The sequence below is a fragment of the Notamacropus eugenii genome, chromosome 5 (assembly GCF_028372415.1).
Source record: "Notamacropus eugenii isolate mMacEug1 chromosome 5, mMacEug1.pri_v2, whole genome shotgun sequence".
Taxonomy (NCBI): domain Eukaryota; kingdom Metazoa; phylum Chordata; class Mammalia; order Diprotodontia; family Macropodidae; genus Notamacropus; species Notamacropus eugenii.
In genome coordinates this window covers 52,111,167-52,134,716 of record NC_092876.1, presented here as the reverse complement: position 1 = coordinate 52,134,716, position 23,550 = coordinate 52,111,167, and the positions used below count along the sequence as shown (strand labels likewise).

Below are 23,550 nucleotides of genomic sequence, written 5' to 3'. Positions count from 1 at the left end.
GGCTGCCGCTTAGCTGGAAGGAAACGCTTTGGGAACTCTGCGTAATTGGAAACAGCTTTGTTCAGCAACCTGTTGGCCCTTATCGGTTCGCTCAGTCAACCAACACACGTTTATGAAGTGCCTACCGCGTGCCAGGCATTATCCTGGGTTCTGGGAGTAGAAACATGAAGCAGCCCCCGCCCGCGGGAACTTAGATTCTATGGCAGAGACAAATATATAAGAATGTAGAGAAGGAAAGAATGAACGAATGAGCATTTATTTAAAACTTACTGTGTACCAGGCACCATGCTTAAGTACTGGGGCTACGAGTGCATACATAAAGCACTCTGCCTTCAAGGGGGGAAAGACAACAAAGGGTTTCTAACCTGGGATCCATGAACTTTATGCATCCGTCCATCCACCTTCCTCTCTCTGTGGCTACATATGTAGCTGTAGATAAACATTGTAACTGTTTCAATATTAATTAATGCTCCGTGTTTGGGGCACTTAAAATATGATCCCTAGATGTCGGAAGCCTTCGCTAGCCTGACAAAGGGGTCTGTGACATAAAAAAGGTAAGAACCCTGACATAAAGCAGACTGGTGTCCCCGGAGGGTTAAAATAGAAGTTGCCAGGCCACTCTTTAAGACAACTGTAGAAGGGAAAGTGCCCATCTGCATGGTTGGAAGGGGTTCCACACTCACATGAAATCCCAGATCCAGGCAAAAGAAAAATACAGACTGGATACAAGAGAAATCTGAGGTTGTTGGGGAGAGGGAGAACCGGCCATTGGGGAGATCAGGGCGTGGGTGAGGAGGGAGGGTGTTCATTGTGTGTCTCAGTCATGGGAAACAACTAGGACAAAGGTGTGGAGATGAGAGTGGGAGGGCTGTGTCAGAAGCAACATGAAGGCCAGTTTGTTCGGAAAGTGCCCGAAGGAGAATAATGTATAATGAGGATGGAAAGGTAGGTGGGGGCAGGTTGTAAACAACTTTAAACAGACTTCAACCTGCTTTTGTTGAACACAAGACACTGTGCTAGGCCAGGGGGATACAGGCAGAGACAGGCACCGGAAGTGGAATTTCATCAATTGAAGGAGCTCCTTCTAGCAATGTAGGTCAGCACCTTTTCTGTCCTTAGAGCCCTATTTGGACCCCCTTCTTTTCTCTCTCTATGTCAGGGCATCTAGATTTCAGAGGGTCTGTGACCTTGAATAGGGGGAAAATGACATCTTTCTTTTCACTGACTTCTAGATGAAATGTAGCATTTTTTCAGTTATTGGGGGGGGGCGCAGTTTGACCCTGGCTCTGAGAAAGTATCCATTGATCTTGACAAATTACCAAAGAGGTTAAGAACTGCTCTATAAAGTTTGGAGACAGGAGGTGGTCCTTTTTCCTCCTCCTTCTTTCCCCCTCCCTCTTCTCTTTGTAGTATCTTTTCAATAGATACGTCTCCAATTGATGTTAACCTCTCATCTGGGCCATCTGCCTCTTTGGTTGGACTCTGCTCTCAGTTTCAGTCACTCCCAAAGCATCTCTCCTGGGACAATCCTCCAAATGGCCCATAGACAGTTTCTTGTAGCACCAATGCTGATTCCATGACTCCAGTGCCCTCCATGGACCCTGTTTCTGCCTGCTTTATCTGGGGAGGCTTTGGAGGGCAGTAAGTGAGGAAAGGGGCCCATATCCCCTTCCAAGGTAATTAATTCCAGGATCAAAAAAATTTGAGAATCCCTAGTTTAGAGAACCACATTGGCTAGAGTGGAGAGTCTTGATCCTAAACCTTACATGTTGATTACCTACAGATCGCTTCCTATAGGCTTTCATTCCTCTGGCTGCTACTGCCTCACTACACCCCCCCCCCCCCCCAAAAAAAATGTTTATTTGCTTAGGTGGGTTAGAAACCACCAAAGGTTTTTCCTCCAGTCCCTCTCTGTGATTATGGGTCTAGCATTGGGAGGGATCTCCAAAACTATCTAGGGCAATACTTTGCATTACAGTTTAGATGGGAAATAAGACATTCACACACAGATAACTATCTGAAGTGAGGGTGGAGAAAGGAAATAAAGGAAGCCTCCCTGGAAAAGGCAGAAAATAACCTTGGCAGAATGAAGAACAACAAAGATGGAGTCACTGACTAAAGATTTCCGACCGGCAAACAAGATATTCTAAAAATATAATCAAATAGTAAAATTTGTTGATTTAACATAATAGGTGGGTGTCTCTGTGGAGGGAGGAGTTGGTCAACTGGTGCTCCATCTTTTTTGCCTCCTACACTCTCTGGCAATGTCTAGAGATGAATACTTCCTTCCTGGAGGACAGTGAGTGGTCTAGGGTTCTATTCTCCCTGCCCCTCTCCTAAGTACTAGAGATTTACTCAGTCATATGTTTCTATGATAACTTGCTTTTAACTCTAGGGTCCTTTCTCTGGTACTTTATGAAATTTATATCATAGATAAAAAGTTAGTATAATCACAGTAACTCAGAGCTCCTCAGTTAGTTAATCTTAACTAGTTAAGTTAATCTTAACATTTGGAGAGAGATTTGACTTTTTGAGGTAATTTAAATATTGTGTACATCCAGCTAACCCCTGGCTTCCTCCAGTCCTTTGCTCAGCACAGTCTAAGTAGACGATTAAGGTTCCCTGACTGAGCCTGTGTCTTTATATTCAAAGCAAAGTTGGGATAGAGGAAGTGCTTAGATAAAGAAGTAAAAAGAGTTTATGATTATGCTTGTTACTGGACAGGTATAAAGATGGAAAGTTGAGGAAAGAGTAGACCTTTGGGAACTTCCCTGGATCCCTTGAAGAGGTGATTACATCCAACAACTTAAGTCTGTGTTTTTTGTTCCAAGAAAATTGCAAAGACCCAAAGATACACCTTGATTGCTTTCTCTGTCTCTCTGGTCTCTGTCTCTTTTTCTCTTTCTCCCACCCCCTCTTAATTTCTCTCTGTCTCTCTCTTTTGTCTTCTCTTTCTTTATTTCTTCTCTTTCTGTCTCTGTTTCTTTTTCTGTCTCCATTTCTGTCTCTGGCTCACTCTGTCTCTGTCACCTCCCTCATTACCCCCTGTATCTCCCTCCAATCCTCCCCAGCTCAGCTCAAGTCCTGACTCGGGCCAAGAAGACCATTTCTCCCACTATGGCTGATGCTTAGCTCAAGTCCCAAGTCCTTCTTCCCAGTGTGTCCTCTTAAGGGCCTTGTGAATCTTTTTCAAACCTTCGAAGTATGACTTCAATTTGCCTGCTAGCTCAAGGATCACAAGGGTCCAAATTAGTCCAGACCCTCTGAACTCCAAATCCCAAAATATTAGCCAAACATTATTACACTGATATCCTCCCTCTTCAAAATTATCTCAAACTTTTCTATTTGTGTAAACTTTGGAGCTCTTTAGATACTTAATAAATGCTTCTTAGATTGCATTGTATTGAAAGAATACCTGGTCTTTTGAGCCACTCTGGCAAGGGTAGACCCTGTCCAATCCTTATCCTCATTTACAGAGTACCTCCAGAGTATAAAAGTTTACAGTGGATATGTATGGCAGATGTGCATTCGTTAGGCAATCTTCAGTAGCCTGAAAAGTTAGTGCTTTAGTGGAGAAAGGCTCAGGTAACTTTAACAAAGAATGGCCAATGGCACATTCAAAGGGGAAAGCCTAGTGCTTTACAGTGACATGGTACATTTATTTCTGATCTAGAAGACATGGTGGAGATCATCTGGTCCAATCCTCTCCCTGCTCCCAATCCCATTAAGTGAGGCCTAAAACCTAACCCCCGTCCTATAGGTAGCAAAATGATAACTTGTACTTGGACCCTCTGATTCCACCAGAAATCTTTCTAGCAGAGAGGAACTTTGGAATATCTATCACATGACCAAGAAAATCTGGACTAAATTATAGATTGAGATATCTTGGGTATATGCCCTGGCTCATCATCCTTTTTACAAGTTTTAAGCAATACCCATATCATTTCCATCCCTCTGACATAATCTCTTAACTTAGCACAGTGCCTGGCACATAGTAGGCATTTAATAAATGATTATTGATTGATTGATTGTGGTAGGGAAACTGAGGCCCAAAGAGGTTCTGTACTTAGACAGATCTGTGACTTCACAGGTGTGAGTGTGTACTCCCCCTAATCAGCTGACTCATAGCCCAAACACATTCTCTCCCCTGTGAGACTCTTCACTTCCCCATTCCCATAAATCCCCCTCAAGGGATTTTTTCCTCTTACTCTTTTGATACTGATACTAAATCAATTAACAATCAGCACACATTTATTAAGGTCCTGTTATGGGACAGACACATGCCTTGCATACAAATACGTAAATAAAGGAAACGGTCCCTACCCCTCAAGGATCTTATGATTGGACACAGAGACCAACTGTCCAAATATAAGCAAATACAAAATAGAGTATGATCTGGTGGGGTAAGGCCTCCCATAGGTGATGTCTCTTGAGCTGAGCCTTGAATGAATCAAGGAATTCCAAGAGGTCAAGATAAGGAGGAGGGAGGGAGTGTATCCCAGGCCCCGGGGGCCAGCCGATGCAAAGACATGGGCTTGGGGTGCCCTGTGAGTCACACTCTTCATGCCTTGCTTTTATCACATGGCCAGTCCACTTTTCTTCCAGTCATTAGAGGACTGTCTAAATGCTGCTTTTTTAAATGTAGTTCTTAATTAGTGATATATATCTGCCTCCCATCAGTCTCTCCTTCTGCCCTTGGTTTGGTCATTTGCCCTTAGAACAAGAAGACAAGGACTGGAATCCACAGGATCCTTCCTTTTCTTGTAGCCAGATCATGTGATTTTTGTTTCTCTGACCACTGACTTGAAAAGTGAAGATTGTATGGACTTGAGTATGATCGTCTGTAAAGTGAGGGTGGAGGGAAATATCCAAGATCCTTAAGGCACTTTCCAGGGCTCTGTCCAGGATCCTGTGGTCCCTTGGGACCATGACATTTCTCCTTTATAAACCCAAGCCAAGAACCATTTTCCCACGTTCTCTTGGGGTTTCCTTCTTTGTCCTGGAGGTGTCTGCCAGCTCCCAGGATAGGACTGCTTTCTGCCACAAGAGTTTCAATGTCCTCATCGCTTCCTGAGTCCTGCCATGTCCTTTTTTGTTTGAAGCCAAGTTGTGTGTGGGGAGACAAGCCAAGGGGCTGAAGTGGGAGGTCTGGGGGTGCTGAGTCAGCCAGGCAGGCCAGCTGCACCTTGAAGGAGATGGGACTTTTCTGGGAACATCAAGCATCAAAGCAAACAGAAGGGGGACCTTTGAAAAGCTCAGCCAGAGTTTATCATGCTTTCTGCTTTTCTTCGTCTCTTCCTTCCCTCCTCTCTCATCATCTCCCCCCCCCCCCCCCCCCCATCCTTGGAAGAGCCCTACTGGTCTGGTCTGCCGGACAAAGCCAGTCCCTGGCATTGTTCGTCCCCAGGGCCTCTCCTTTGTTCCTTCCCCATTCAAGCCTCAAAGACTGGACAGTTCTGTGGCCCACTTGGGGACTGGTTAATAGCAAACAACACCCCCTCCACATCCCTGGCCTGCCCCCGCTTCTCCTGTGTTAAGCTGAGGCCACAGGTGGCCAACAGGCATTCATTCTGTGCTGGAGAGGAGAGGGGCTCCCTGACCTATGCTCTGAGACAAGCTGCTGCTCTGCCATGCTCCCCCCACCCTCCCCTCCCCCCAGCCAGGAAGCCACCTGAGTCCTCCTAGCTGGAACACCCCGCTCCAGCATGCCCTTCTTGTACCTTAGGCTCAATCCTGCCTCAGCTACTTATTACCTATGTGACCTTGGACAAGTCACTTGCATCCTCATCTGCGATGACATTTGAATTATCTACTTCACAGGGTATTGGAGCACAGACCTAAATCTGGAAGAGACCTCCCCCCCTCCCCATTTTACAAATGAGGAAACTGAGGTCCAGTGATTTTATAGGATCACAGAAATAAGGCAGAACAGGTTATTTGTATTGTGCTACCTGTGTGTGTGTGTGTGTGTGTACATATAGATATATTTAGAGAGAGAGAGATGAGTAGTTATATGTGTATACATTTGTATGTAATTCCCTGTATATATTGACATGATTGACTTAGAAAATTCAAAAGACTGTCTAAATTACTGCAAATCCAATTTCAACCAAATGTATTAAGTAACTACCATATGAGAGGCACTTTGAGAAGTATACCTAAAACAAGTAAATACAAGGTAATTGGGGGCAGAAGAGAAGCAAAACGACCTGGGAGATCAATGAAGTAAGGAGTATGGAAGCACTTTGGAGAGGATAAAGTCCTGTGCCGGTAAGCATTAGAACCCACCAGTCAGATCCTCAGCTTTGAGTTCACGTGGACCAGGTACGAGTTTGAGAACATCCCACTAGACACCATCTTTGGCTTCTGCCCCTTCCTGGTCCTCCCCCTGCAAACATCCAGACACAACTTGCATATCTAGGCCCAGAACCAATGAAGACAACATTCAGGTTTGCCTCTCAACGTCAGAGTTCCATCTCTTGCTCCCCATTTGCTCCAGCTCCTACTTGGTTTAGGCACCCAGGGTAGACTGAGAGTTCTTCTGTTTCTCTCTGGGGTTCCCTCCAGATCAGTCTGGGCCTGATCCATAATTGAGACTCTCCTGTTCCAAATTGTCCCTGCCCTCTGGCGAGCCAAGCTTGGCTCCATCAAAAACGGTTTCCAGTGCCCCCACACATACACACAGCCCTTGTTAGTCCCTGTTGCTGTCCCCTGACCTAGACTGCAGCATATTGGGCCTGGACCATATTTGTTTTCTCCATCTTGCCTACAGTACTGGGCTTTGTAAACCACCTTCTGGAGAGTAAAGGGGGTGAGATTCCCATCAAAAACAAAACCTAAAATTATGGCTCCTCGTGACTCTGGGATGCCTAGCTTAGATCGTTTATTTTCCTTTCAAAGCATCCTTCTGTCTCTCCAGGGCTCAGGGCACAAAGACTGAAGAGATGCCAAGGGGCTGGATTCCAACAGTCATCAAACGTTCCTCCTGGGACAGACCTGCCCTGAGACAACCTAGTTTGCATCCTAGTGGGACCTCTGACCCCAAGTCCTCTCTAAAAATGAAAGGGTCTGTGACTTTGGGCTGGCAGCAGTGGGATAGAATGAGAGAATGACCTGGAATTGGGGAAGGGAAGAGGAGGAACAGGCTTGGATAATTCCCCTGAAGAGGAACTATAATTGGTATGCTTGTCCATAAGCGTTTACTGAGTACCAACTGTGTGCAAGAGGATGGTGTAGGTTGGGGCTACAAAAAATAGAAGATATGGTCCCTGTCCTTAAAGGACTCAGTCTAGAGTGGAGAGAAAGATGGAGGATATAGATATAGATATATTGATATATATGTGTATGTATATATATATATGTAGGTATAAAGAGAGAGACATTGTATATACATACATACATACATAAACACATAATATTTCTGAATAACCATAAGTCTATGAGACCTTAGGCAAGTGACCTCATCTCTCTGGGCCTCAGTTTCCCCATCTGTAAAATGCGGGGGTTGGAATCCAACCTCTGAGGTCCTTCTAGTTCTAAATCTCTTACTGTAACAGTAACTCTGTGGCCCTTGACCTTGGCTTGTAGCTATGTTATAACTAAGCTCTAGCTACAACATGTGAAGCTGTGACAGCCTTGAAGAACTGTTGTAAAACCATGGGGGAAGCCTTGGTGCTGGGGTTCAAGGACGTAGGTTTCAGGCTTGGCACCTCTGCATGCTTTCTGAAGAACCCTGAGCAAGACATTCGGTTGCTCTGGGCCTCAGTTTCCATCGCAGATAACTTGCTAGTGTACAAACTAAACCCAAGAGTGAATCTTACTGCCAGTGACCGCCACCTCTCCCCACAAAACCTCAGCCTATCCCTGTCCTGAAAGTTAATTAGGGAGCAGGCAGGGTTAAGTTTCAAGGGGTCATAAATCTCTCTTCCTGTCCTCTCTTCCCCCATCCACCCACTGCAAATCCCAGATTTTCTCAGGGGTGGAAGAGGGTGAGGAAAGCCTGTTCTCTTAGCCCCATTCCCTGATACTGGTCAGCCTGGGGGTGAGGTCATTCTGAGGTCATATGGAGCAAAGAGGCCCCCCCAACCCCCCAGGGCTGTCCTCCCCCAGAGGGGATTACCCACCCTGCTGGGCTACTGCCCTCCCCAATTTTCTGGTCAGTAACTTTCTGAAAGAAGACAGGCTCCCATGGGAGGGGATCTGGGACAAGGGGGAGGTGCAGAGTCCCTGCATGTGGGAAGGGGTGGGGGAGAGGGAGGGAGCTGCCCATCCGCCCCGGATGGTGGCTGGAGGGATCAGGGGGAGGCAAAGACACAGTGGCTGGATGGGATCCAGGCCTGGCAGCTACCTGTCCAACAAGAGAGATTACATTTTCTCTCTTCCCTCCACCCCCCCACCCCCTGCCCCTCTCTAAATAACCTGAATGAATGGGAATTCAAAGGAACAAGGTCCCTGTGTCTGGGTCTATTATGAGGATTCTCGCTGGGATCTCTCTGGCTGCCAGCAACGCCCCAACTTCAAGCCCAGTTGCCAGTGAGACCCTGTCTGTAAGCCAGAGAGGAGCAAAGCTGGACAGATCTTTTCTTTTTCCCATCCTGCTCCCATACTCCCCTTTTCAGATTCAGGAGAGGACACTCACCTCCCCACCCCCCATCCCAGTCCCTCCATCACCGGCCCCAAGCCCCAACAAAGCCTTCCACTTGAGAACAGAACAACAAGTGCCTAATGAAAGAAAGTTGAGCTGAAGCCCTCACCAGCTGTGGTCCTCTTAGCCCTCAGTTACCACCCCCCAACACCCATGAGCCCTGCATTATAGAATTATAGATTGAAAACTTGAAGCGACCTGAGAAGGCAGGGAGTCCATCCCTTATTTCACGGATGAGGTACAGAGAGGTCCAGTCCCTTGCCCAGTCACACAGCCAGCAATCATCAGAGACAGGATTTGCACTCAGAATTCTTGACTCCAAGTCCAGAACCCCATCCGCCTCCCTGATGACCTGACCGCCTGGTCCTTCATTTGTAGCCTGTGCATTCCTCAGAACAATACAGGCAGGGCGGGAGGGGGAAATCCTTGCCCCCTAATTTTAAATGATTTGAAACTGATTGTAAAAAGGTAACCCCCCAAGGCTCACCCACTCAGATGTCTTATTGTGGTCACGTCTTCCACACAAGCTGGACTTGAGTCCAACTCAACAAGCATTTATTAAGCTCCTACAGTGAACCAAAGAGTGGTATGGTAGGGAGAGGGTTTAAGTCCTCACTCAGACATGTTTTGGCTGTGTGCCTCTAGGCAAGATGCTCAGAGAATATCCCTCCAGTTGGAGGAGACGGTGCTGACCTGTGTGGATGGGAGGAGTTTACTCATCCATCAATGAAATTACTTCTCCAATCCCTTTCCTTTAACCCTACGTAGCCAAAATGAGACTGTCCCTACCCTCAGGGAGCCTACAATCTTCTAGGGGGAGTCGCATGTACACAGCAGTCTATACAAAATCCAGTCCCACCAAATATAAAGTGATTGGGCACATGAGGCCTTCTGGATTTCTCTCTAAGTGTCCCTGTCCCTCAAAAGAGGGGCCTTAACTGTAAGGACAAGCAGGAAAGGATTGAGGCATCTTGGGTATAGGGAGACCCATCAAACTCTTACGTCTCTTCATTCAAAGGAAATTATTCTCATTACCAGGTGGGTAAATCAAGGCATCGTTTACACCATATTAGAACCTTTGGCTCCACTCATACTTTTGGAGATATCTGAACCCCAACATCTCTGGCTTCCCACTACTCATCATCTCTTCCCTGTAAGCTCTGCCAGCCGAAAAGCCCCATACAACATCCTTGTGAAAAGCCTTTCACCTACTGGTCATTGGGGACAGGAATGAATGTACCCTCACTGGGATGGCTGAGTTGTCAGAAGCTCCCATTGGATTTCTTCCACTTTTTATGAGGACGTGCCAGAGAAGAGATCCATAGCCCTGTATGTGCCATTCATTCCGTCTCCCAGACATTCTTTCAGCTGGTTAGATGGTCTCTTGGCAGAATGACTTTTTCACAGATTTCAAAGTCAAGTTGTAGGTAAAAGTTTTCCATTCTGGTACAGGAGAGCCACAGAGGTAAGAAAACTCCATGGGAGTTGATGCCCACTCTAATGGGAGATGAATTCTCCAGATACTGGGAGAGGCTTCTCATCCTGGGATCCACTTAATCTTTGTTTAAAAGAAAATGTATTTCATAGATCCCAGTCATTTCAACTCTTTCCCCCTCCCCTAAGCTCTCCCTCATGCAAATCGATTCACATTATCTGATACAGTGACTAATAATATAACAAATTCTGTCTTCCTGGTCCTTCTACCTTCTGCCATGATGTGTAGGGGAAACTGTATTTCATTATCTCGTCTGTCCTCATTGGTTTTTCAATTATTCAGAGTTTAAAGTCTTATCCCTGCAAAGAAATGTCCACATAGCCTTTCCATGATTATATTTTCTCTGTGGATCTGTGCTGATATGCCCCCCAAGTGTTCTTCTCATTCCTGGCCCCCAAAGTTCAATGGAGAATTTCCAAAATCCTTGACTTGGATTTCAGAGACCAGGGCTCAGATGTCACTTCGTAAATTTATTGTGATCATGGGCAAAAGCACTTAAGTCTCTCAGAGCCTCAGTCTTCTCATCTGCAAAATGGGGGTAGCAGTATTTATACTGCGTGCCTGACAGGGTGGTTGGGAGGGAGGCATTTTGCAAATTATAAGAAATGAGTTACATTATTATTGTGGCTGTAACTTAATGTGTACAATTGTAGACAAACTCCCGGTCACTTGAAGTGCCTCCCTCGCCTCTCCGCCTTGGACTACCCCTTACTATTCCAGTGGTGTTTCAGGCAGGGCAGGTGCTTGGGAAGGGGTGACCTGTCCAGCAGCACCAACATCTAAACCACAGGCTTTCAGCAGCTCTGAGTAGTAACCCGGTGGCAATATCAATTCCATTTCCAAGGGAAAGTACTTCGTGAGAACTTTAGGGGTGATCTCAAACTCAGCCTGATCCTCTGTCCAAAATAGAGCTCCCCATTTTTTCCTCTAAATCCTCCCACCAGCATGTCTCCTAACTTCCATACTTCTGGCAGAAGCACTGCCACTTTGCCATTCACAAGGATGCGTCACCTTGAAGTTATCCTTACCCAGCTTGCATCTCCAGCCAGTTTCCAAGTCTCATTTAATTCATCTCCTCAAGGTCTCTTAGATTCATCCCCTTCTCTCTTTGCATCACAAACAATCCAGTACCTGCCTTCATCACCTGTTCCATGCATCGCTGCAGGAGTTTCTTCATTGGTCTCCCTGCCTTAACTCCCTCCCTCCTTCAATTCACCCTCTGCAGAGCTGCCAAGTGTACCATCCCAAAGCACCAGCCCAATCGTGGCAGCTTCAGGGCATCCTCACTACCTTTAGCATAAAATATGGAGTCCTTTATTTGGCATTTAAAAGCTGCAGTCTGACTCTTGCTTGTCTTTCTAGAATGATCTTGATTTTCTTCCCCCTCATACACTCTCCATTCCAGCCAAACTTGCTTACTCACTGTTTCTCAGACACAAGATTCCATCTCCCATCTCCATGTTTTTGCACAGACTGTGCCCCATGCCTGAAATGCCATCCCTCCTCACTTCTGCCTTTTAGAACCCCTGGCTCCCTTCAAGTCTCAGCTCAATTGCCACCTCTTTCAAGGCCTTTCCTTATTTCTTCCCCAAATCATTACTAGTTTCCCAATTCTGTGTATTGATTTTATAGATATCCTAAGTTTACTTATCTGGGAATATGTTCTATCCCTCTTTCTCCCCCTCCTCCTACCAGTGGAGTGAAGGCTTCTCCGGGACAAAAATGGATTCTTTTATCTTTGCCTTTTTGGGTATTGTCTCCAGTACCTAGAACAGTGCCTGGTGTCCAGCAGGTACAGGTGCTTATGAAATTGGAATTAACTGAATTGGGTTGGATTTTGCTGGAACGTTCTATGTGGCATTTGTCTTGAAAAAGTCTCTGTTTAGATATACAAAAACTCAGCAGGAGTCCTTGCCCTCTTGGGCACCGGTGGGCGCCTGTCAGCCAGCAGACATTTATAGAGCACCTACTGTGTGCTGCACACTGTGAGAAATGCTGATCTACCCACCTGAATTAAATAGGAAATAGGTTCAACCACAGGATGCACGGTTCTGAAAAAATTAGGGGCACTTTTTTTCCCTTTTTTTATTTCTCTGCCTCCAAGAACCAAAAGAAAGGTTATTAGTGACTTTGGTCGACTGTGACCATGTGGAAGGGACCTCCAAACCTAGCTCAGATCTCAGGTCCATTAACAGAGGTCCCAAGGGCCCCTCTACAGAGCACACAGAGCCAAGCTTGTCTTGTGAACTCCTTAGTGTTGCATCCTTCATAAATTTATCCAAAGGCTTTTTGGACTCATTTGTATTTTCTGCCAGTAATGAGGTAATGAACAACCACATTTTATTACTAGCTGTGTGAAACAGGACATCGCTCATAGCAGGGACATGACGGTTTTCTTTTCAGGACCTTCCCGGGCGCCTCCACATCCTTTTAAATGTCCAGCGGCCACAACTGGGCGCGCTAGCCTAAGAAAAGTCTGAGTCATCTGGAAGAGAAAAAGGACTGCTTTCTTGCCTGCTAATTCTCTCCTCCCCCTGCTCACTATTCAATACAACCTCATTTAGTTAAAGCTCATTGATTCAGATTATTTAGTGGAAATTATTCTGATCTAGTAACTGGGGGCCTGGGGGACAATCCCAGATTGATTATTATGGTTTTTAAAAAAATCTGTATTAGACACTATTTTCAAGTAAAGGCTTCTGAATCAACTAGGCTCCAAAAAAAGTTACCTAGTAGAGACCAGGAAGGAGATTGAATGACTAGATAAAGAGAGAATAAGTCTTGGTTTACAAATGAGTGCTTGGAAATCCCAATCTATCTCAAATAAATTGAATATTCCCCCCAAATTATGGTACTGGTTTGCTGAGCAGACCAAGAGGCAAACTAACCTCTCTGTGAGTTATCCTAAATTCAGAATTAGATGGGGTGTGAGGCTGTAGAGAGGAGTGGACTTGGTGTCTGAAAGCCCTGGCTTCCACGGTCCCCTTTCCACACCCCAGGTTCATGTCCATGGGGGAGGTGATCAGCTATAATACATGAAAGATACATCAGGCAAAACACTGAAAATGGAGGGGAGGGGCTTCATTCAACAATTCATTCATAATCTCTGAGCCTCAGAAAAATGGGGGAAGAAATCGCATGTTCCTTCCAGCATTGTTGTAAGGAGCAAGAGAGAAGATATGTGTAAATCAGAAGGTGCTATGTAAAGAGCATCATGGTTATCTGAAGCGATATATGGTGTAGCTGACTATAGCCTTTTTCATAATAAATTTGCTTTTGATTTTCCATCTGATCTTTCTGTTTCTTTCTACTTTTAGATCATCCTTTGGGGTAGAACTGAGAAATGCCTGAAGGAGACCACAGAAGAGATCCGACTGATGGGCACCGAATGCCACTACTTTATCTGTGATGTGGGCAACCGAGAAGAGGTTTACCAGACAGCAAAAGCTGTTCGAGAAAAGGTAGGGAGCCGAGGAGGGAGAATAAGGCTGCTGGTCTCTTGGGCCTGTCATCAAATCAGACTAAGAGGCTGAGAGTCCCCATGGGAGATCATATGGACAAATCTCAGGTGTGTTTGAAATGCCTTAGCTGTGATCTGGCCTCAGAGAGAAAGCCTTTCTCCGAGTGGATGCCCAGGGTCAATCTGATGATGGACTCCAAGGGACCAAAGACGTAGGCCACTGCTGCTCCATCTTTACCTGTAGGGATGACGTGGTGGTTGGGGGAAGGGTTCCTCCCTATAGGGTAGATCATGGTAAAGGTAGCACCACTAACGTCCATGAACAGAAAGGACCCAAAGAAATCTGGGGCATTCTCCCCATCCCTCTTGTATTGTTTCCTTTCTCCGCTAGCTGATTTCTTTCTTCTAGGTCCATTCATTCAAAGACCAATTATTAAGCATTCATTACTTATTGGACAGAGGACTGGATTTGGAGTCAGGTGATTTAGGTTCAAATACCCATCTTTGACAGATCCTGTCTGTGTGATCCTGGTCAAGTCATTTAAATCTCAGTTAGATCTGAGGCGTCTCTCAAAGAGTATTAACTTATACTGTAGAGATGAATGGCAAATCTAGCCCCTTTTCTCCCCTCCCCCCAGAAAACCTCACCTCCACGTTGTCAGGATTCCAGTTACAAACAAGTTATTAAAAGAACATTATGAGAAATATATTTATGAGTGTGTATATATGTGTGTGTGTTTATGTATCTATAATATATATGTGTGTATATATAGGATAAATATACGTATGATAAATGTAGGAATGAAGATATGAAAATAAAACCAAAGCAGCCCCTGGCTCAAGGAATTCACAGTTAAGTAATATTTTGTACTTGCTCATCTATACCTACTCTCCCCCAAGAATGTAAGCTCTTTGAGGGCAGGGGCTGTCTCGTTTCTGTCCTTGTCTCTTCCCCCACCCCATCCCCATTGCCTAGCGATGGGCCTTGCACATAGTGCATGATTAATAAGTTCTTGTTGAATGGAGCTGAATGACATAATTCCTATCGTTAAGGAACTCACAATCTGTTGAGAAGAAAACCCTAAATACACAAATAAGCATATTATCTGTGTGATGGGGCAAAAAAAAGAAAACCAAATGAAATATTCCAGGGAAATTTGAGGAAGGGGATATCGCTTTCAACTAGAGCAGTCAGGGCGAGTATCTATAAAGAGGTAAACTGAGTCTTGGAGGAAGAGAAGGATTTTTTAACAACTGGAAATAGAGGGAATCCTTTCTATGCAGAAGTGATCTGTTCAATCAGTTCTTTCTGTGCATGAGAGGTGGCCTGTGCAGTCCCTGGAGGTGGGAGGTGACATGTCCATTTGAGGGATGATGGGTGTGCCCAGCTTGGCTGGAACAGAGGGCATTCATGTCACAGTGTTTTAACTAGGCTCTGTTCTCCTGTTCTTGTTCCTAGGTGGGGGACATCACTATCCTGGTCAACAATGCTGCCGTAGTCCATGGGAAGAGCCTCATGGACAGTGATGATGATGCCCTCTTAAAGTCACAGCACATCAACACACTGGGACAATTCTGGGTAGGGGCAGATGCTAGAGCCCATCTGGAATAGGACTGTTACCCTTTCTTGCTAGGATAGATTCAGCTGCCTTGAGAATGACTCCAGGAAGGGAGGGTGAGATCATTCAGGCCAATGGGCATGTCAGAGAACAGGGTGATATTGGACTCAGCCAATGGTACCAGAAGGTCTTGGGTCTTTATGATCTATTGGATTTGGTCCCCATTAAGCCGATGAGTCTAAATACTTTTTCTGCTCCTCCTTAAGTGTAAGGCTTGGTCCCTAGAGATGTTATCGATATCCTTGCCCCTTAAAAAAAAGGATTAGTGAAAGAGGGTTGAAAGCATGGAGTATCTTCAAGCTGATTTCCTGTTTCTGCCTTAGACCACCAAGGCCTTCCTGCCCCGGATGCTCGAGCTCCAGCATGGCCACATTGTATGTCTGAATTCAGTTCTGGCTTTGTCAGCCATTCCTGGGGCAATTGACTACTGCACCTCCAAAGCGTCTTCCTTCGCCTTCATGGAGAGTCTGACTTTGGGTCTGCTGGACTGTCCAGGAGTCAATGCCACCACCGTGCTGCCCTTTCACACTAGCACAGAGATGTTCCAGGGAATGAGGGTCAGGTGAGTAAAGAGGGAGCTAGTCTTTTCAACTACTTCCCTAGACCATCAGCCGTGTGAAATCAAAACAAAAATGAAAAAGCATTTATTAAACATTATGTACCAAAAATTCTGCTAAGCCCTGGGGGTACAGGACAAAAGACAAAACAATTCCTGCTTTCCAGGAACTTAGATTCTATTAAGCAAGGATTCTTCTTAAACAGCTAAGTGGGGCAGTCGATAGAGCCTTGGGCTCTTGGCTCAGGAATGCCTGAGTTCAAATTCAGCCTCAGGCACCTACTTCACTGTGTGATTCTGGGCAGGTCACTTCATCTGTACCTGACTCAGTTTCCTCATCTCTAAAATGGGGATAATAATAGCACCTACCTCCCAGGACTGTTATGAAGATTAAATGAAAAAACATCTGTAAAGCCTTGAGCCCAGTGCCTGGCACATAGATGCCTAATAAATGCTTATTCCCTTCTGTTCCTCACCTTTTTGTGACTTGGAAAGAAAGAAAGGAAAAAAGAAAGAGAGAAAGAAAGAAAGAAAGAAGGGAAGAAGGGAAGGAAGAAAGAAAGAAAGACCTATTAAGTACTTACTGTGTAGTCTGGCAAAGCCTATGGACTCCTCAGAATGTTTTTGAATGCATAAAATACATGAGATTTTAAAGGAAACCCATTATATTGATCTAGTTATCAATTTTTTTTAAGGTTCATGGTTAAAAGATAGTTAAGAATATCTGTAATGAGGGGTAGCTAGGTGGCACAGTAACTAGAGCACTGGCCTTCAAGTTAGGAGGTCCTGAGTTCAAATCCAGCCTCAGACACTTGACATTTACTGTATGACCTTGGGCAAGTCTCTTAACCACAACTGCCTCACCTCTCCACTTCCCCGCCACCCTCCCCCCCCGAAAAAATCTCTATAATGGAGGGAGATAATACATTGAGGACAGTGTTGGCACCATCTAGTTAAGACTGAGCATTGCTACTAAAGTTTTCCTAAAATGCATTTATGTTCTATGGAGTGTGACATTTATTTCTAAGCTGGAGGTGAGACTGAAGCCCTAAGGCTGTTGTCTCAACCTTTCAAGGAAGGGTAAAGTGGAGGTGATTGCCATTCCCAGAGTTAGAGGGGAGTGTGAGCAGGCCAGGTTATCTCACCAATGAAGAACTCCAAAGAAGACCCATCCAGGAATGACATGCTGAGAAACCAGGTTGGTTGGGTCAAGGACAAGGGAATGGTGGGGCACTCCAAGGGCAACCAGGGCACTCCACCATTGTCATCTTGGTGTCAGGAGAAATCAAGGCAGACCACCAACAGGACCTTAGGAAAAAAGCATGAGTGCTCAGGGGTTGAAGGCACAGAGTATCTTCAGGCTGATTTCCTGTGATAGACTTTGAGGAGAAAAGGGACAAGAGATGAGACAAAGGAGGGCTTCCGTCTGCACCTGGAGAGAACTCCCAAATCGATGAGTTCATGGGTCCATCTGATGTTGGAGGCTCAGAGCAGCTGTCTGCCAGTCTGGGCCTTGACAGGCAGTGGCCAAATTCTACAGATCACCAGCTGCCTCCTGAGGACAGAGGTTAGAAGCTAGCTAATCCTTGGGGTTAACTGGCAAAGTCTTAATTTGCAAAGGTGTCTCAACCCTCTAAAGTACTTCCAAAGGACCTGGGGAATAGGTGGTTCTCATAAACAAGTTGAACATTCCTCCGAGCTCACAATGCATAGCGACAGGTTGGAGCTGGAAATCAGATTTATTGCCGTGTTTTCACCTTTCTCGGGTAGAACTCCACCTCCTTGCCCTCTCACCCTTTTGAGACAGAAATATAAGACTTTCCACCTTGGTGGGTGGCAGTTGCCTACTGACTGACAGTCCTGATTCCTTGCATTCTTGGGATAAGCAAATGAAGAAGGCTGGATGAACTGTACTTAATGAAAACCTCCTTCCTAAAAGTAACTAGAGGAGTCTTCCGCTCTTCTAGCAGGGACTTCAGAAGAGCCTGCTAAAGGTTGATAAATGTCTAACTTCTCTTTCAATCCATTTTTTTTTTAATGATCGCCTTTCCTCCTGTGTTTTGTAATTCTTTACCTGTTCTGGGTCGCAGCCTGCCACATGCTCCATCACCATTTTAGTGATTTTTCACTTTCTTTGGGGATTGTAGAATGGGGGGAGGCATTAGCCTCCTCATCTCTCACCCAAGAAAGAGCGTCTTAGGCTGAACGCCACAGGAACGTTATTGGTTCAAGCTGCTTGCATACTTACCATTTTAGCAACATACAAGTGGCAACTAGACCAGGAAATGGATAGGGAGTTGGACATGGAGTCAGGAAGACTTGAATTCCAACCTTGCCTTAAACACTCCTGGCTGTGTTGATTTCTGTCTGCATGTTTCTTTTGCCCTTCTCTGTATCCCCACGACTCAGCACAATGCCTCACATGTAGTGGGTGTTTAATAAATGCTTATCGAAGGACCAACCCTGAGCAAGTCACTTACACCCTCTAAGCTTCAGTTTCCTGGAGCTTAACAATAGCACTGACTTCCAGGGCAGTGGGGAGGCTCAGAGGAGATAATAAATGTCACGTTTCCCAGTGCCTTGTGTATAAGCCACAATTTTGTTTTTATTATTATAAGTCATTTAAAGAACTTCGAGGGGTTCTGTTTCCTCACCTCTAAAATGAGAGGCTTGTATTTGATGACCAGTCCTGACTCTCTGACCCTATAACCTGTGAGCATAGGAAGGGAGAGCCTCGAAGTGTGAGGTATTACTGTTCATAACACTTTTAAGTAACAGTACTAATAATATTAACAGTTGCATTTATGCAAGAAGTAATGGTTCAAAGAGCACCTCCCTTGAGCCAAATGACAAGATGACCAAGTGACTTTCCTACCCTGAACCTATGAATTTTAATTCTAACCTTTTCATAGATGAGGAAGCTAAGGCACAGACCATTTAGGTGAGAGGTCAGCATCTTACAGAATCATGTTTAGAACAAGATTGGACCTTAGAGTCCATCAGGTTCAAAACCATTGCCCTTGCCTATTTTACAGAGGAAAAAAATGAAGGCAGTCTGAGGAGGAGAGATTTGCCTATGATCGTCTGAAGTCAGGTTCAAACTGGGGCCTTCCTGATTCCAAGGCCAGCACTCAACCCACTGCATCATCTGGCTGCCTTCTGTCTGCACATCGCTCTTTCCACTGTGTCACCCTGTGTCTCAAATCAGAGAATATCCAAGTTAGAAGGGACCTTTGTTGCAGTTTGGCCATTTTTAATCATGTCTGACTCTTCCTGACACCATTTCGGGTTTTCTTGGCAGAGATACTGGAGTGATCTGCCATTTGCTTCTCCAACTCATTTTACAGATGAAGAAACTAAGGCAAACAGGGTTAAGTGACTTGCCCAGGGGCACCCAACTAGTAAGTGTTTGAGGCTGGGTTTGAACTCAGGAAGATGTCTTCCTGACTCTCGGCCTTGTGCTCTATCCATTTTGCCAGCTAGCTGCCCAAGAATGAAAAAACTCTAAAAAAACCCAAAGATGGGGAGATATTCTTACTCCAAAACAAGTACTCTTTCCTCTCCACCACATGAATGGGTTATCGATCAACTGTCAAAGGTCACACAGGGAGCAAGACTGAGTGGCAGTGAGATTTGACCCTAGCTCCTCTGTTCTGGAGTCGGTGTTCCTCCACCACATCATGGCTCCTCCCTAAGGGAGTCTTGCCAACAGCCTTCCAAATGCTTCCATCCCTCCTCAAACTTTCCATGGCAATGCCTCCCCACCCTCTGAGCTGAGAACCTCGCCCCATACCTCCCAAAAGACAAATTGAGGTTTTGACTGAGAGCTTCCTCTTCTACCTCCTTATTTCACATAACTTGGATGCCTTCCCTCATTATCTCCTCCTTCACCCTGTCTAGTATGAATCAAAGCTCTCTCTCTGTATTTAGCCTTGATCCCATTCCATCCTATCTCCTCCAACAGTCTGCCCCCTCTCTTATCCCCACACTCTCACTTTAATCTCTCCTGTCTGTTGACTTCCTACAAATATACTCATGTCTTCTGCATCCATAAAACTCCTTCCTCTGATCTGACCTTTGATTTGTCATCTAGATCTCCATTTCTTTTTGTGCTTAAGACTATCTACAGTTGGTGCCTCCCCATCTTCCCCTGTCACTTTCTTGTAAACCTTCTACACTCTACATACAGTTTGTCTTCCAGCCTCATCATTCAGCCAAAGTGTTCTCTTCAAAGTTACCAGAGATCTCTCAGTTTCCAAATCAAATGACCTTTTCTCAATCCTCACCTTTCCTGGTTTCCTGGCTTTTCCTCCTGCATACTCTCTCCTGTTTTCAGAACACTGAACTCTTCTGGATCTCATCCTGCCTGTCTAGCTCCTTCTTGGTTTCCTTTTACAGATTCTTATCCAGATCATGCCCACTAACCATGGCTATCCTCCAAAGGCTTTGTCCTGGACTCACTGACATTTTTCCCTCCACACTCTCTCTTTTGGTAATTTTATCAGTTCCCGTGGAATCAGTTATCATTTCCCTGAAGATGACCCTCAGGTCTGTTTTCCTAGCCCCTACCTCTCTCATGAGCTCCAGGCTCACACATCTGCCTATTGGACATCTCAAATTGGACACTGCACAGATATCTTAAACTCAACATGACTAAAACAGAATTCATTAGCTTTACTAATTAATTGACTAATTAAATGAATTAAATTTACTAACTAATTAACTTTACTAGCCCCACTCCCCACCCTTTCAATTTCCCTATTAGTGCCCAGAACTCCACAGCCTGGGGGTCATTCTTGAACCCTTCGATACAGTCACCCCCCAGGTCCAATCTGGTGTCAGTCCTCATGATCTCCACCTTCACAACATTTCTTATGGATGTACGCTTCTCTCCCCTGACACAGCCACCCTCCTGGTATAGGTCCTCATTACTTTACACCTGGACTTCTTCAATAGCCAGCATCAGGCCTCTCCCCATTCCAGTCTATCATCTGCTCAGCTGTCAAATTGATCCTCCTCAATAGATTTGACCGTTTCATTTCCCTTCCCAATAAACCCCAGTGATTCCTTGTCATGTACAGGATCAGATAAAAGATCTTCTATTGGCTTTTTTTAAACCCTTTTTAATCTGGCCTCCCCCTGCCTCTCCCTCCTTCTTACACCTTCCTCCCCTCCATCCTCTTTCTGACCCATCTCTCCCAGCCTCCATCTTCTGACTCTGGGCCTTTTCCCCAGCTCTTCCCGCTGCCTGGAATGGTTTTTCTTCCTCGTCTCTGCCTCCTGGTTCCCTGCAAATCTCATCTTCTACAGGAAGTCTTCCCAGCCCTCCTTCATCTGAGTGCCTCACCCTCAGTTTATCCCATCCATAGCTTACTTGAATGGAGTCATTTACATTGTGAGCTCCTTGAGGGCAGGGACCTTGGGCTTTCTTTGTATCCCTAGCATTTAACACATGCTTGGCACACAGTAGGCACTTAATAAATGCTTGCTAATCATAATGATTCTCTTGCACCCAAGAGGCTCTTAGGCTTCCACACACATCCCCTTTTTTTCCCTCCTCCAGGTAACTTCCTTGTGAAGTCAGGCCAGTGGCTGGGCCCTTCACTCCTGGCCCTGCTGCAAAGCCGTGCCTCATTTTCTCAGATGGTCTGTATCTGCTTTCTCTGGTATAATGCTCATTTGGGTACTGAGGCTCCTCAGACTTGCTTTGTGAGCCCAACCCTTCCTCCTTCTGTGGTCACCCCCCTGTTCATCCAAGCACTGAATGCGGTGAGATATCTAGTGTGACGTGGCATCTGTGTTCATCCTTGCAGGTTTCCCAACCTCTTTCCCCCTCTGAAACCAGAAACAGTGGCCCGGAGGACAGTGGAAGCCGTCCAGCTCAACCAGGCCCTTCTCCTGCTCCCCTGGACAATGAACATCCTTGTCATCTTGAAAAGGTACAGGGAATGTTTGGGGTGGGGAGAGGGAGGCCCCTATTAGTCACTGTCTACCAGACAGTGATGGATGCTGTCATCACCTTAGGCTCTGCATGTAGTTCCTGCCCTCAGGGAGTTTCATCAGTCATCTCTGAATCCCTGGCACATTGCAGGCACTTAAGAAATGTTTGTTAAAATTAATTCAATTGAATTTAGTGGGGAAGGACACACGCTTGTGATAAAAGCAACTATAATAATATCTAGCCTTTATACAGTACTTTAATGGTCTCCCAACAACCCTGGGAGGTAGGTACTATTATTATCATCTCCATTTCACAGACAAGGAAATTGAGGCAGACAGAGGTTAAGTGACTTACCCAGGGTTATACAGCTAGCTAATCGGAAGCAAGCTTTCTACTCAGGCCTTCCTGACTCCAGATCTAGCACTCTACCCACTGCTGCACCTGCTAACATGTGAAAAAATAATCTTCATGCTTTATACTGTGAATAGCATGGCCTCTGGGCTCACTCAGACGAGGTCTAATGCAAAAGCCTGATGCCAAAAGGGGGATTTCTCTCTTTGAAATTATTATGCCCTCAACTGTAAATTACTCCAAGAATCTCCCAATTTAAGAAAAGAAAGGGTAGCCCTGTACTTCAAGAATCTAGTTTTCCCCTGACTCCTGTACAAGCATGCCAGCTAAAAAATGACCACAGAGTTTCTGAGATCCTTATACTGTAACCTTCAGAAGATGCCAAGGACTCAAGGAACACAGATACCGGAAGTAAAGCATCCTCAGTAATGTGTGAGCTCTGCTTACAGGCCAGCCTTCTCTGGGACTGCTTCAACAAGCAATCTCCCCTTCCACTTGGACCTGCACCATTCCTCTCACCAACTGAAACAGCAGAGAGGAAAACCAAAGGACAAAGTGGATGGTGACCAGGGGGCCTGGTGGAAGTCCTGCTTTGGACCCATCCTGGCTATGGGACCCTGAACACATCACTCCTCAGCGCTCTAGGCAACTCTCTCAGATCTAAGTTACAAAGAAGGTGCAACCTGTATTGGTAGAGGGAGTTGGCTCATCTGAGAATTCCCTTGATTGGTGATATGAATACCTCCCACCCTATCCCTAAAAGCAGAGGCTGGCCCCTTTCACTGCTCCTCTGGCCTGCAGGCCACAGATCTGACCCTTTTTCTTCTCTAAAGAGGATGCTGCTCAGGAAGTCTCCATATTCTAGAAGACCATGTCATAACTCTCCAGAAAACAGGCTTACCTTTGGGGCAAACCCTGAGGTCAGACCAACCCCACTGGAAAAGCCTTTTCTCTGGCTGGAAGACTAGTCTGGTAATATTCTGCTGCATAAGCATTGGAAATCATCCCTCCTTTATTCACACATTACATGAGCTTTGTCCATGAAATCCTTTCTCGAGGCCAGCCAACTAGAAGCCTGCTTCTCCTGTGTGCTTCTGAAGCTCTCCCTCCATGCCCCAGCCACTGATGCCTCTGGGACTGGCAAGGTTCACCATCAGCTCTCCTGTCGCTGCCCTATGCTTAGCAAGTCATAGGCAGGCAGTTCCCTGGTGGGGAAAGACTGGGCAGGCGCTCTCCCCACCACCACCCCCCGGTCCCCAAGAAGACAGGTCCTCTCACCAGGGAAAGGCGGAAAGTAATAAGAACAGCCCTCCTTCTCCATGATCAACATATGGCGCCCACAACAGGAATCTGTCCTCCAGTGTCAGGCAGTCCCAACTCACTAGATAGCCATTGAGACTTGTCAGATTTCTTCCTCCATGCTGTTTAGATCATAAGCTGTAACCTGGGGGCATCTCCCTTACACATACCATAGCATTCGAGAG

The 23,550-nt window shown here is 45.7% G+C and overlaps 1 protein-coding gene across 3 annotated transcripts in view; it reads left to right on the top strand.

Annotated features, from left to right (window-relative positions):
* DHRS3 (dehydrogenase/reductase 3) overlaps positions 1-23,550 on the top strand; it is an 83,039-nt gene that overhangs the window by 54,585 nt on the left and 4,904 nt on the right. For all 3 annotated transcript variants that reach the window (XM_072608917.1, XM_072608916.1, XM_072608918.1), the window contains 4 exons: positions 13,457-13,600; positions 15,059-15,178; positions 15,542-15,780; positions 21,588-21,713. In XM_072608917.1, coding sequence (XP_072465018.1) covers positions 13,517-13,600; positions 15,059-15,178; positions 15,542-15,780; positions 21,588-21,713 — 569 coding nt within the window. In that variant the 5' untranslated portion in view covers positions 13,457-13,516. The remainder of the gene's footprint in view (positions 1-13,456; positions 13,601-15,058; positions 15,179-15,541; positions 15,781-21,587; positions 21,714-23,550) is intronic.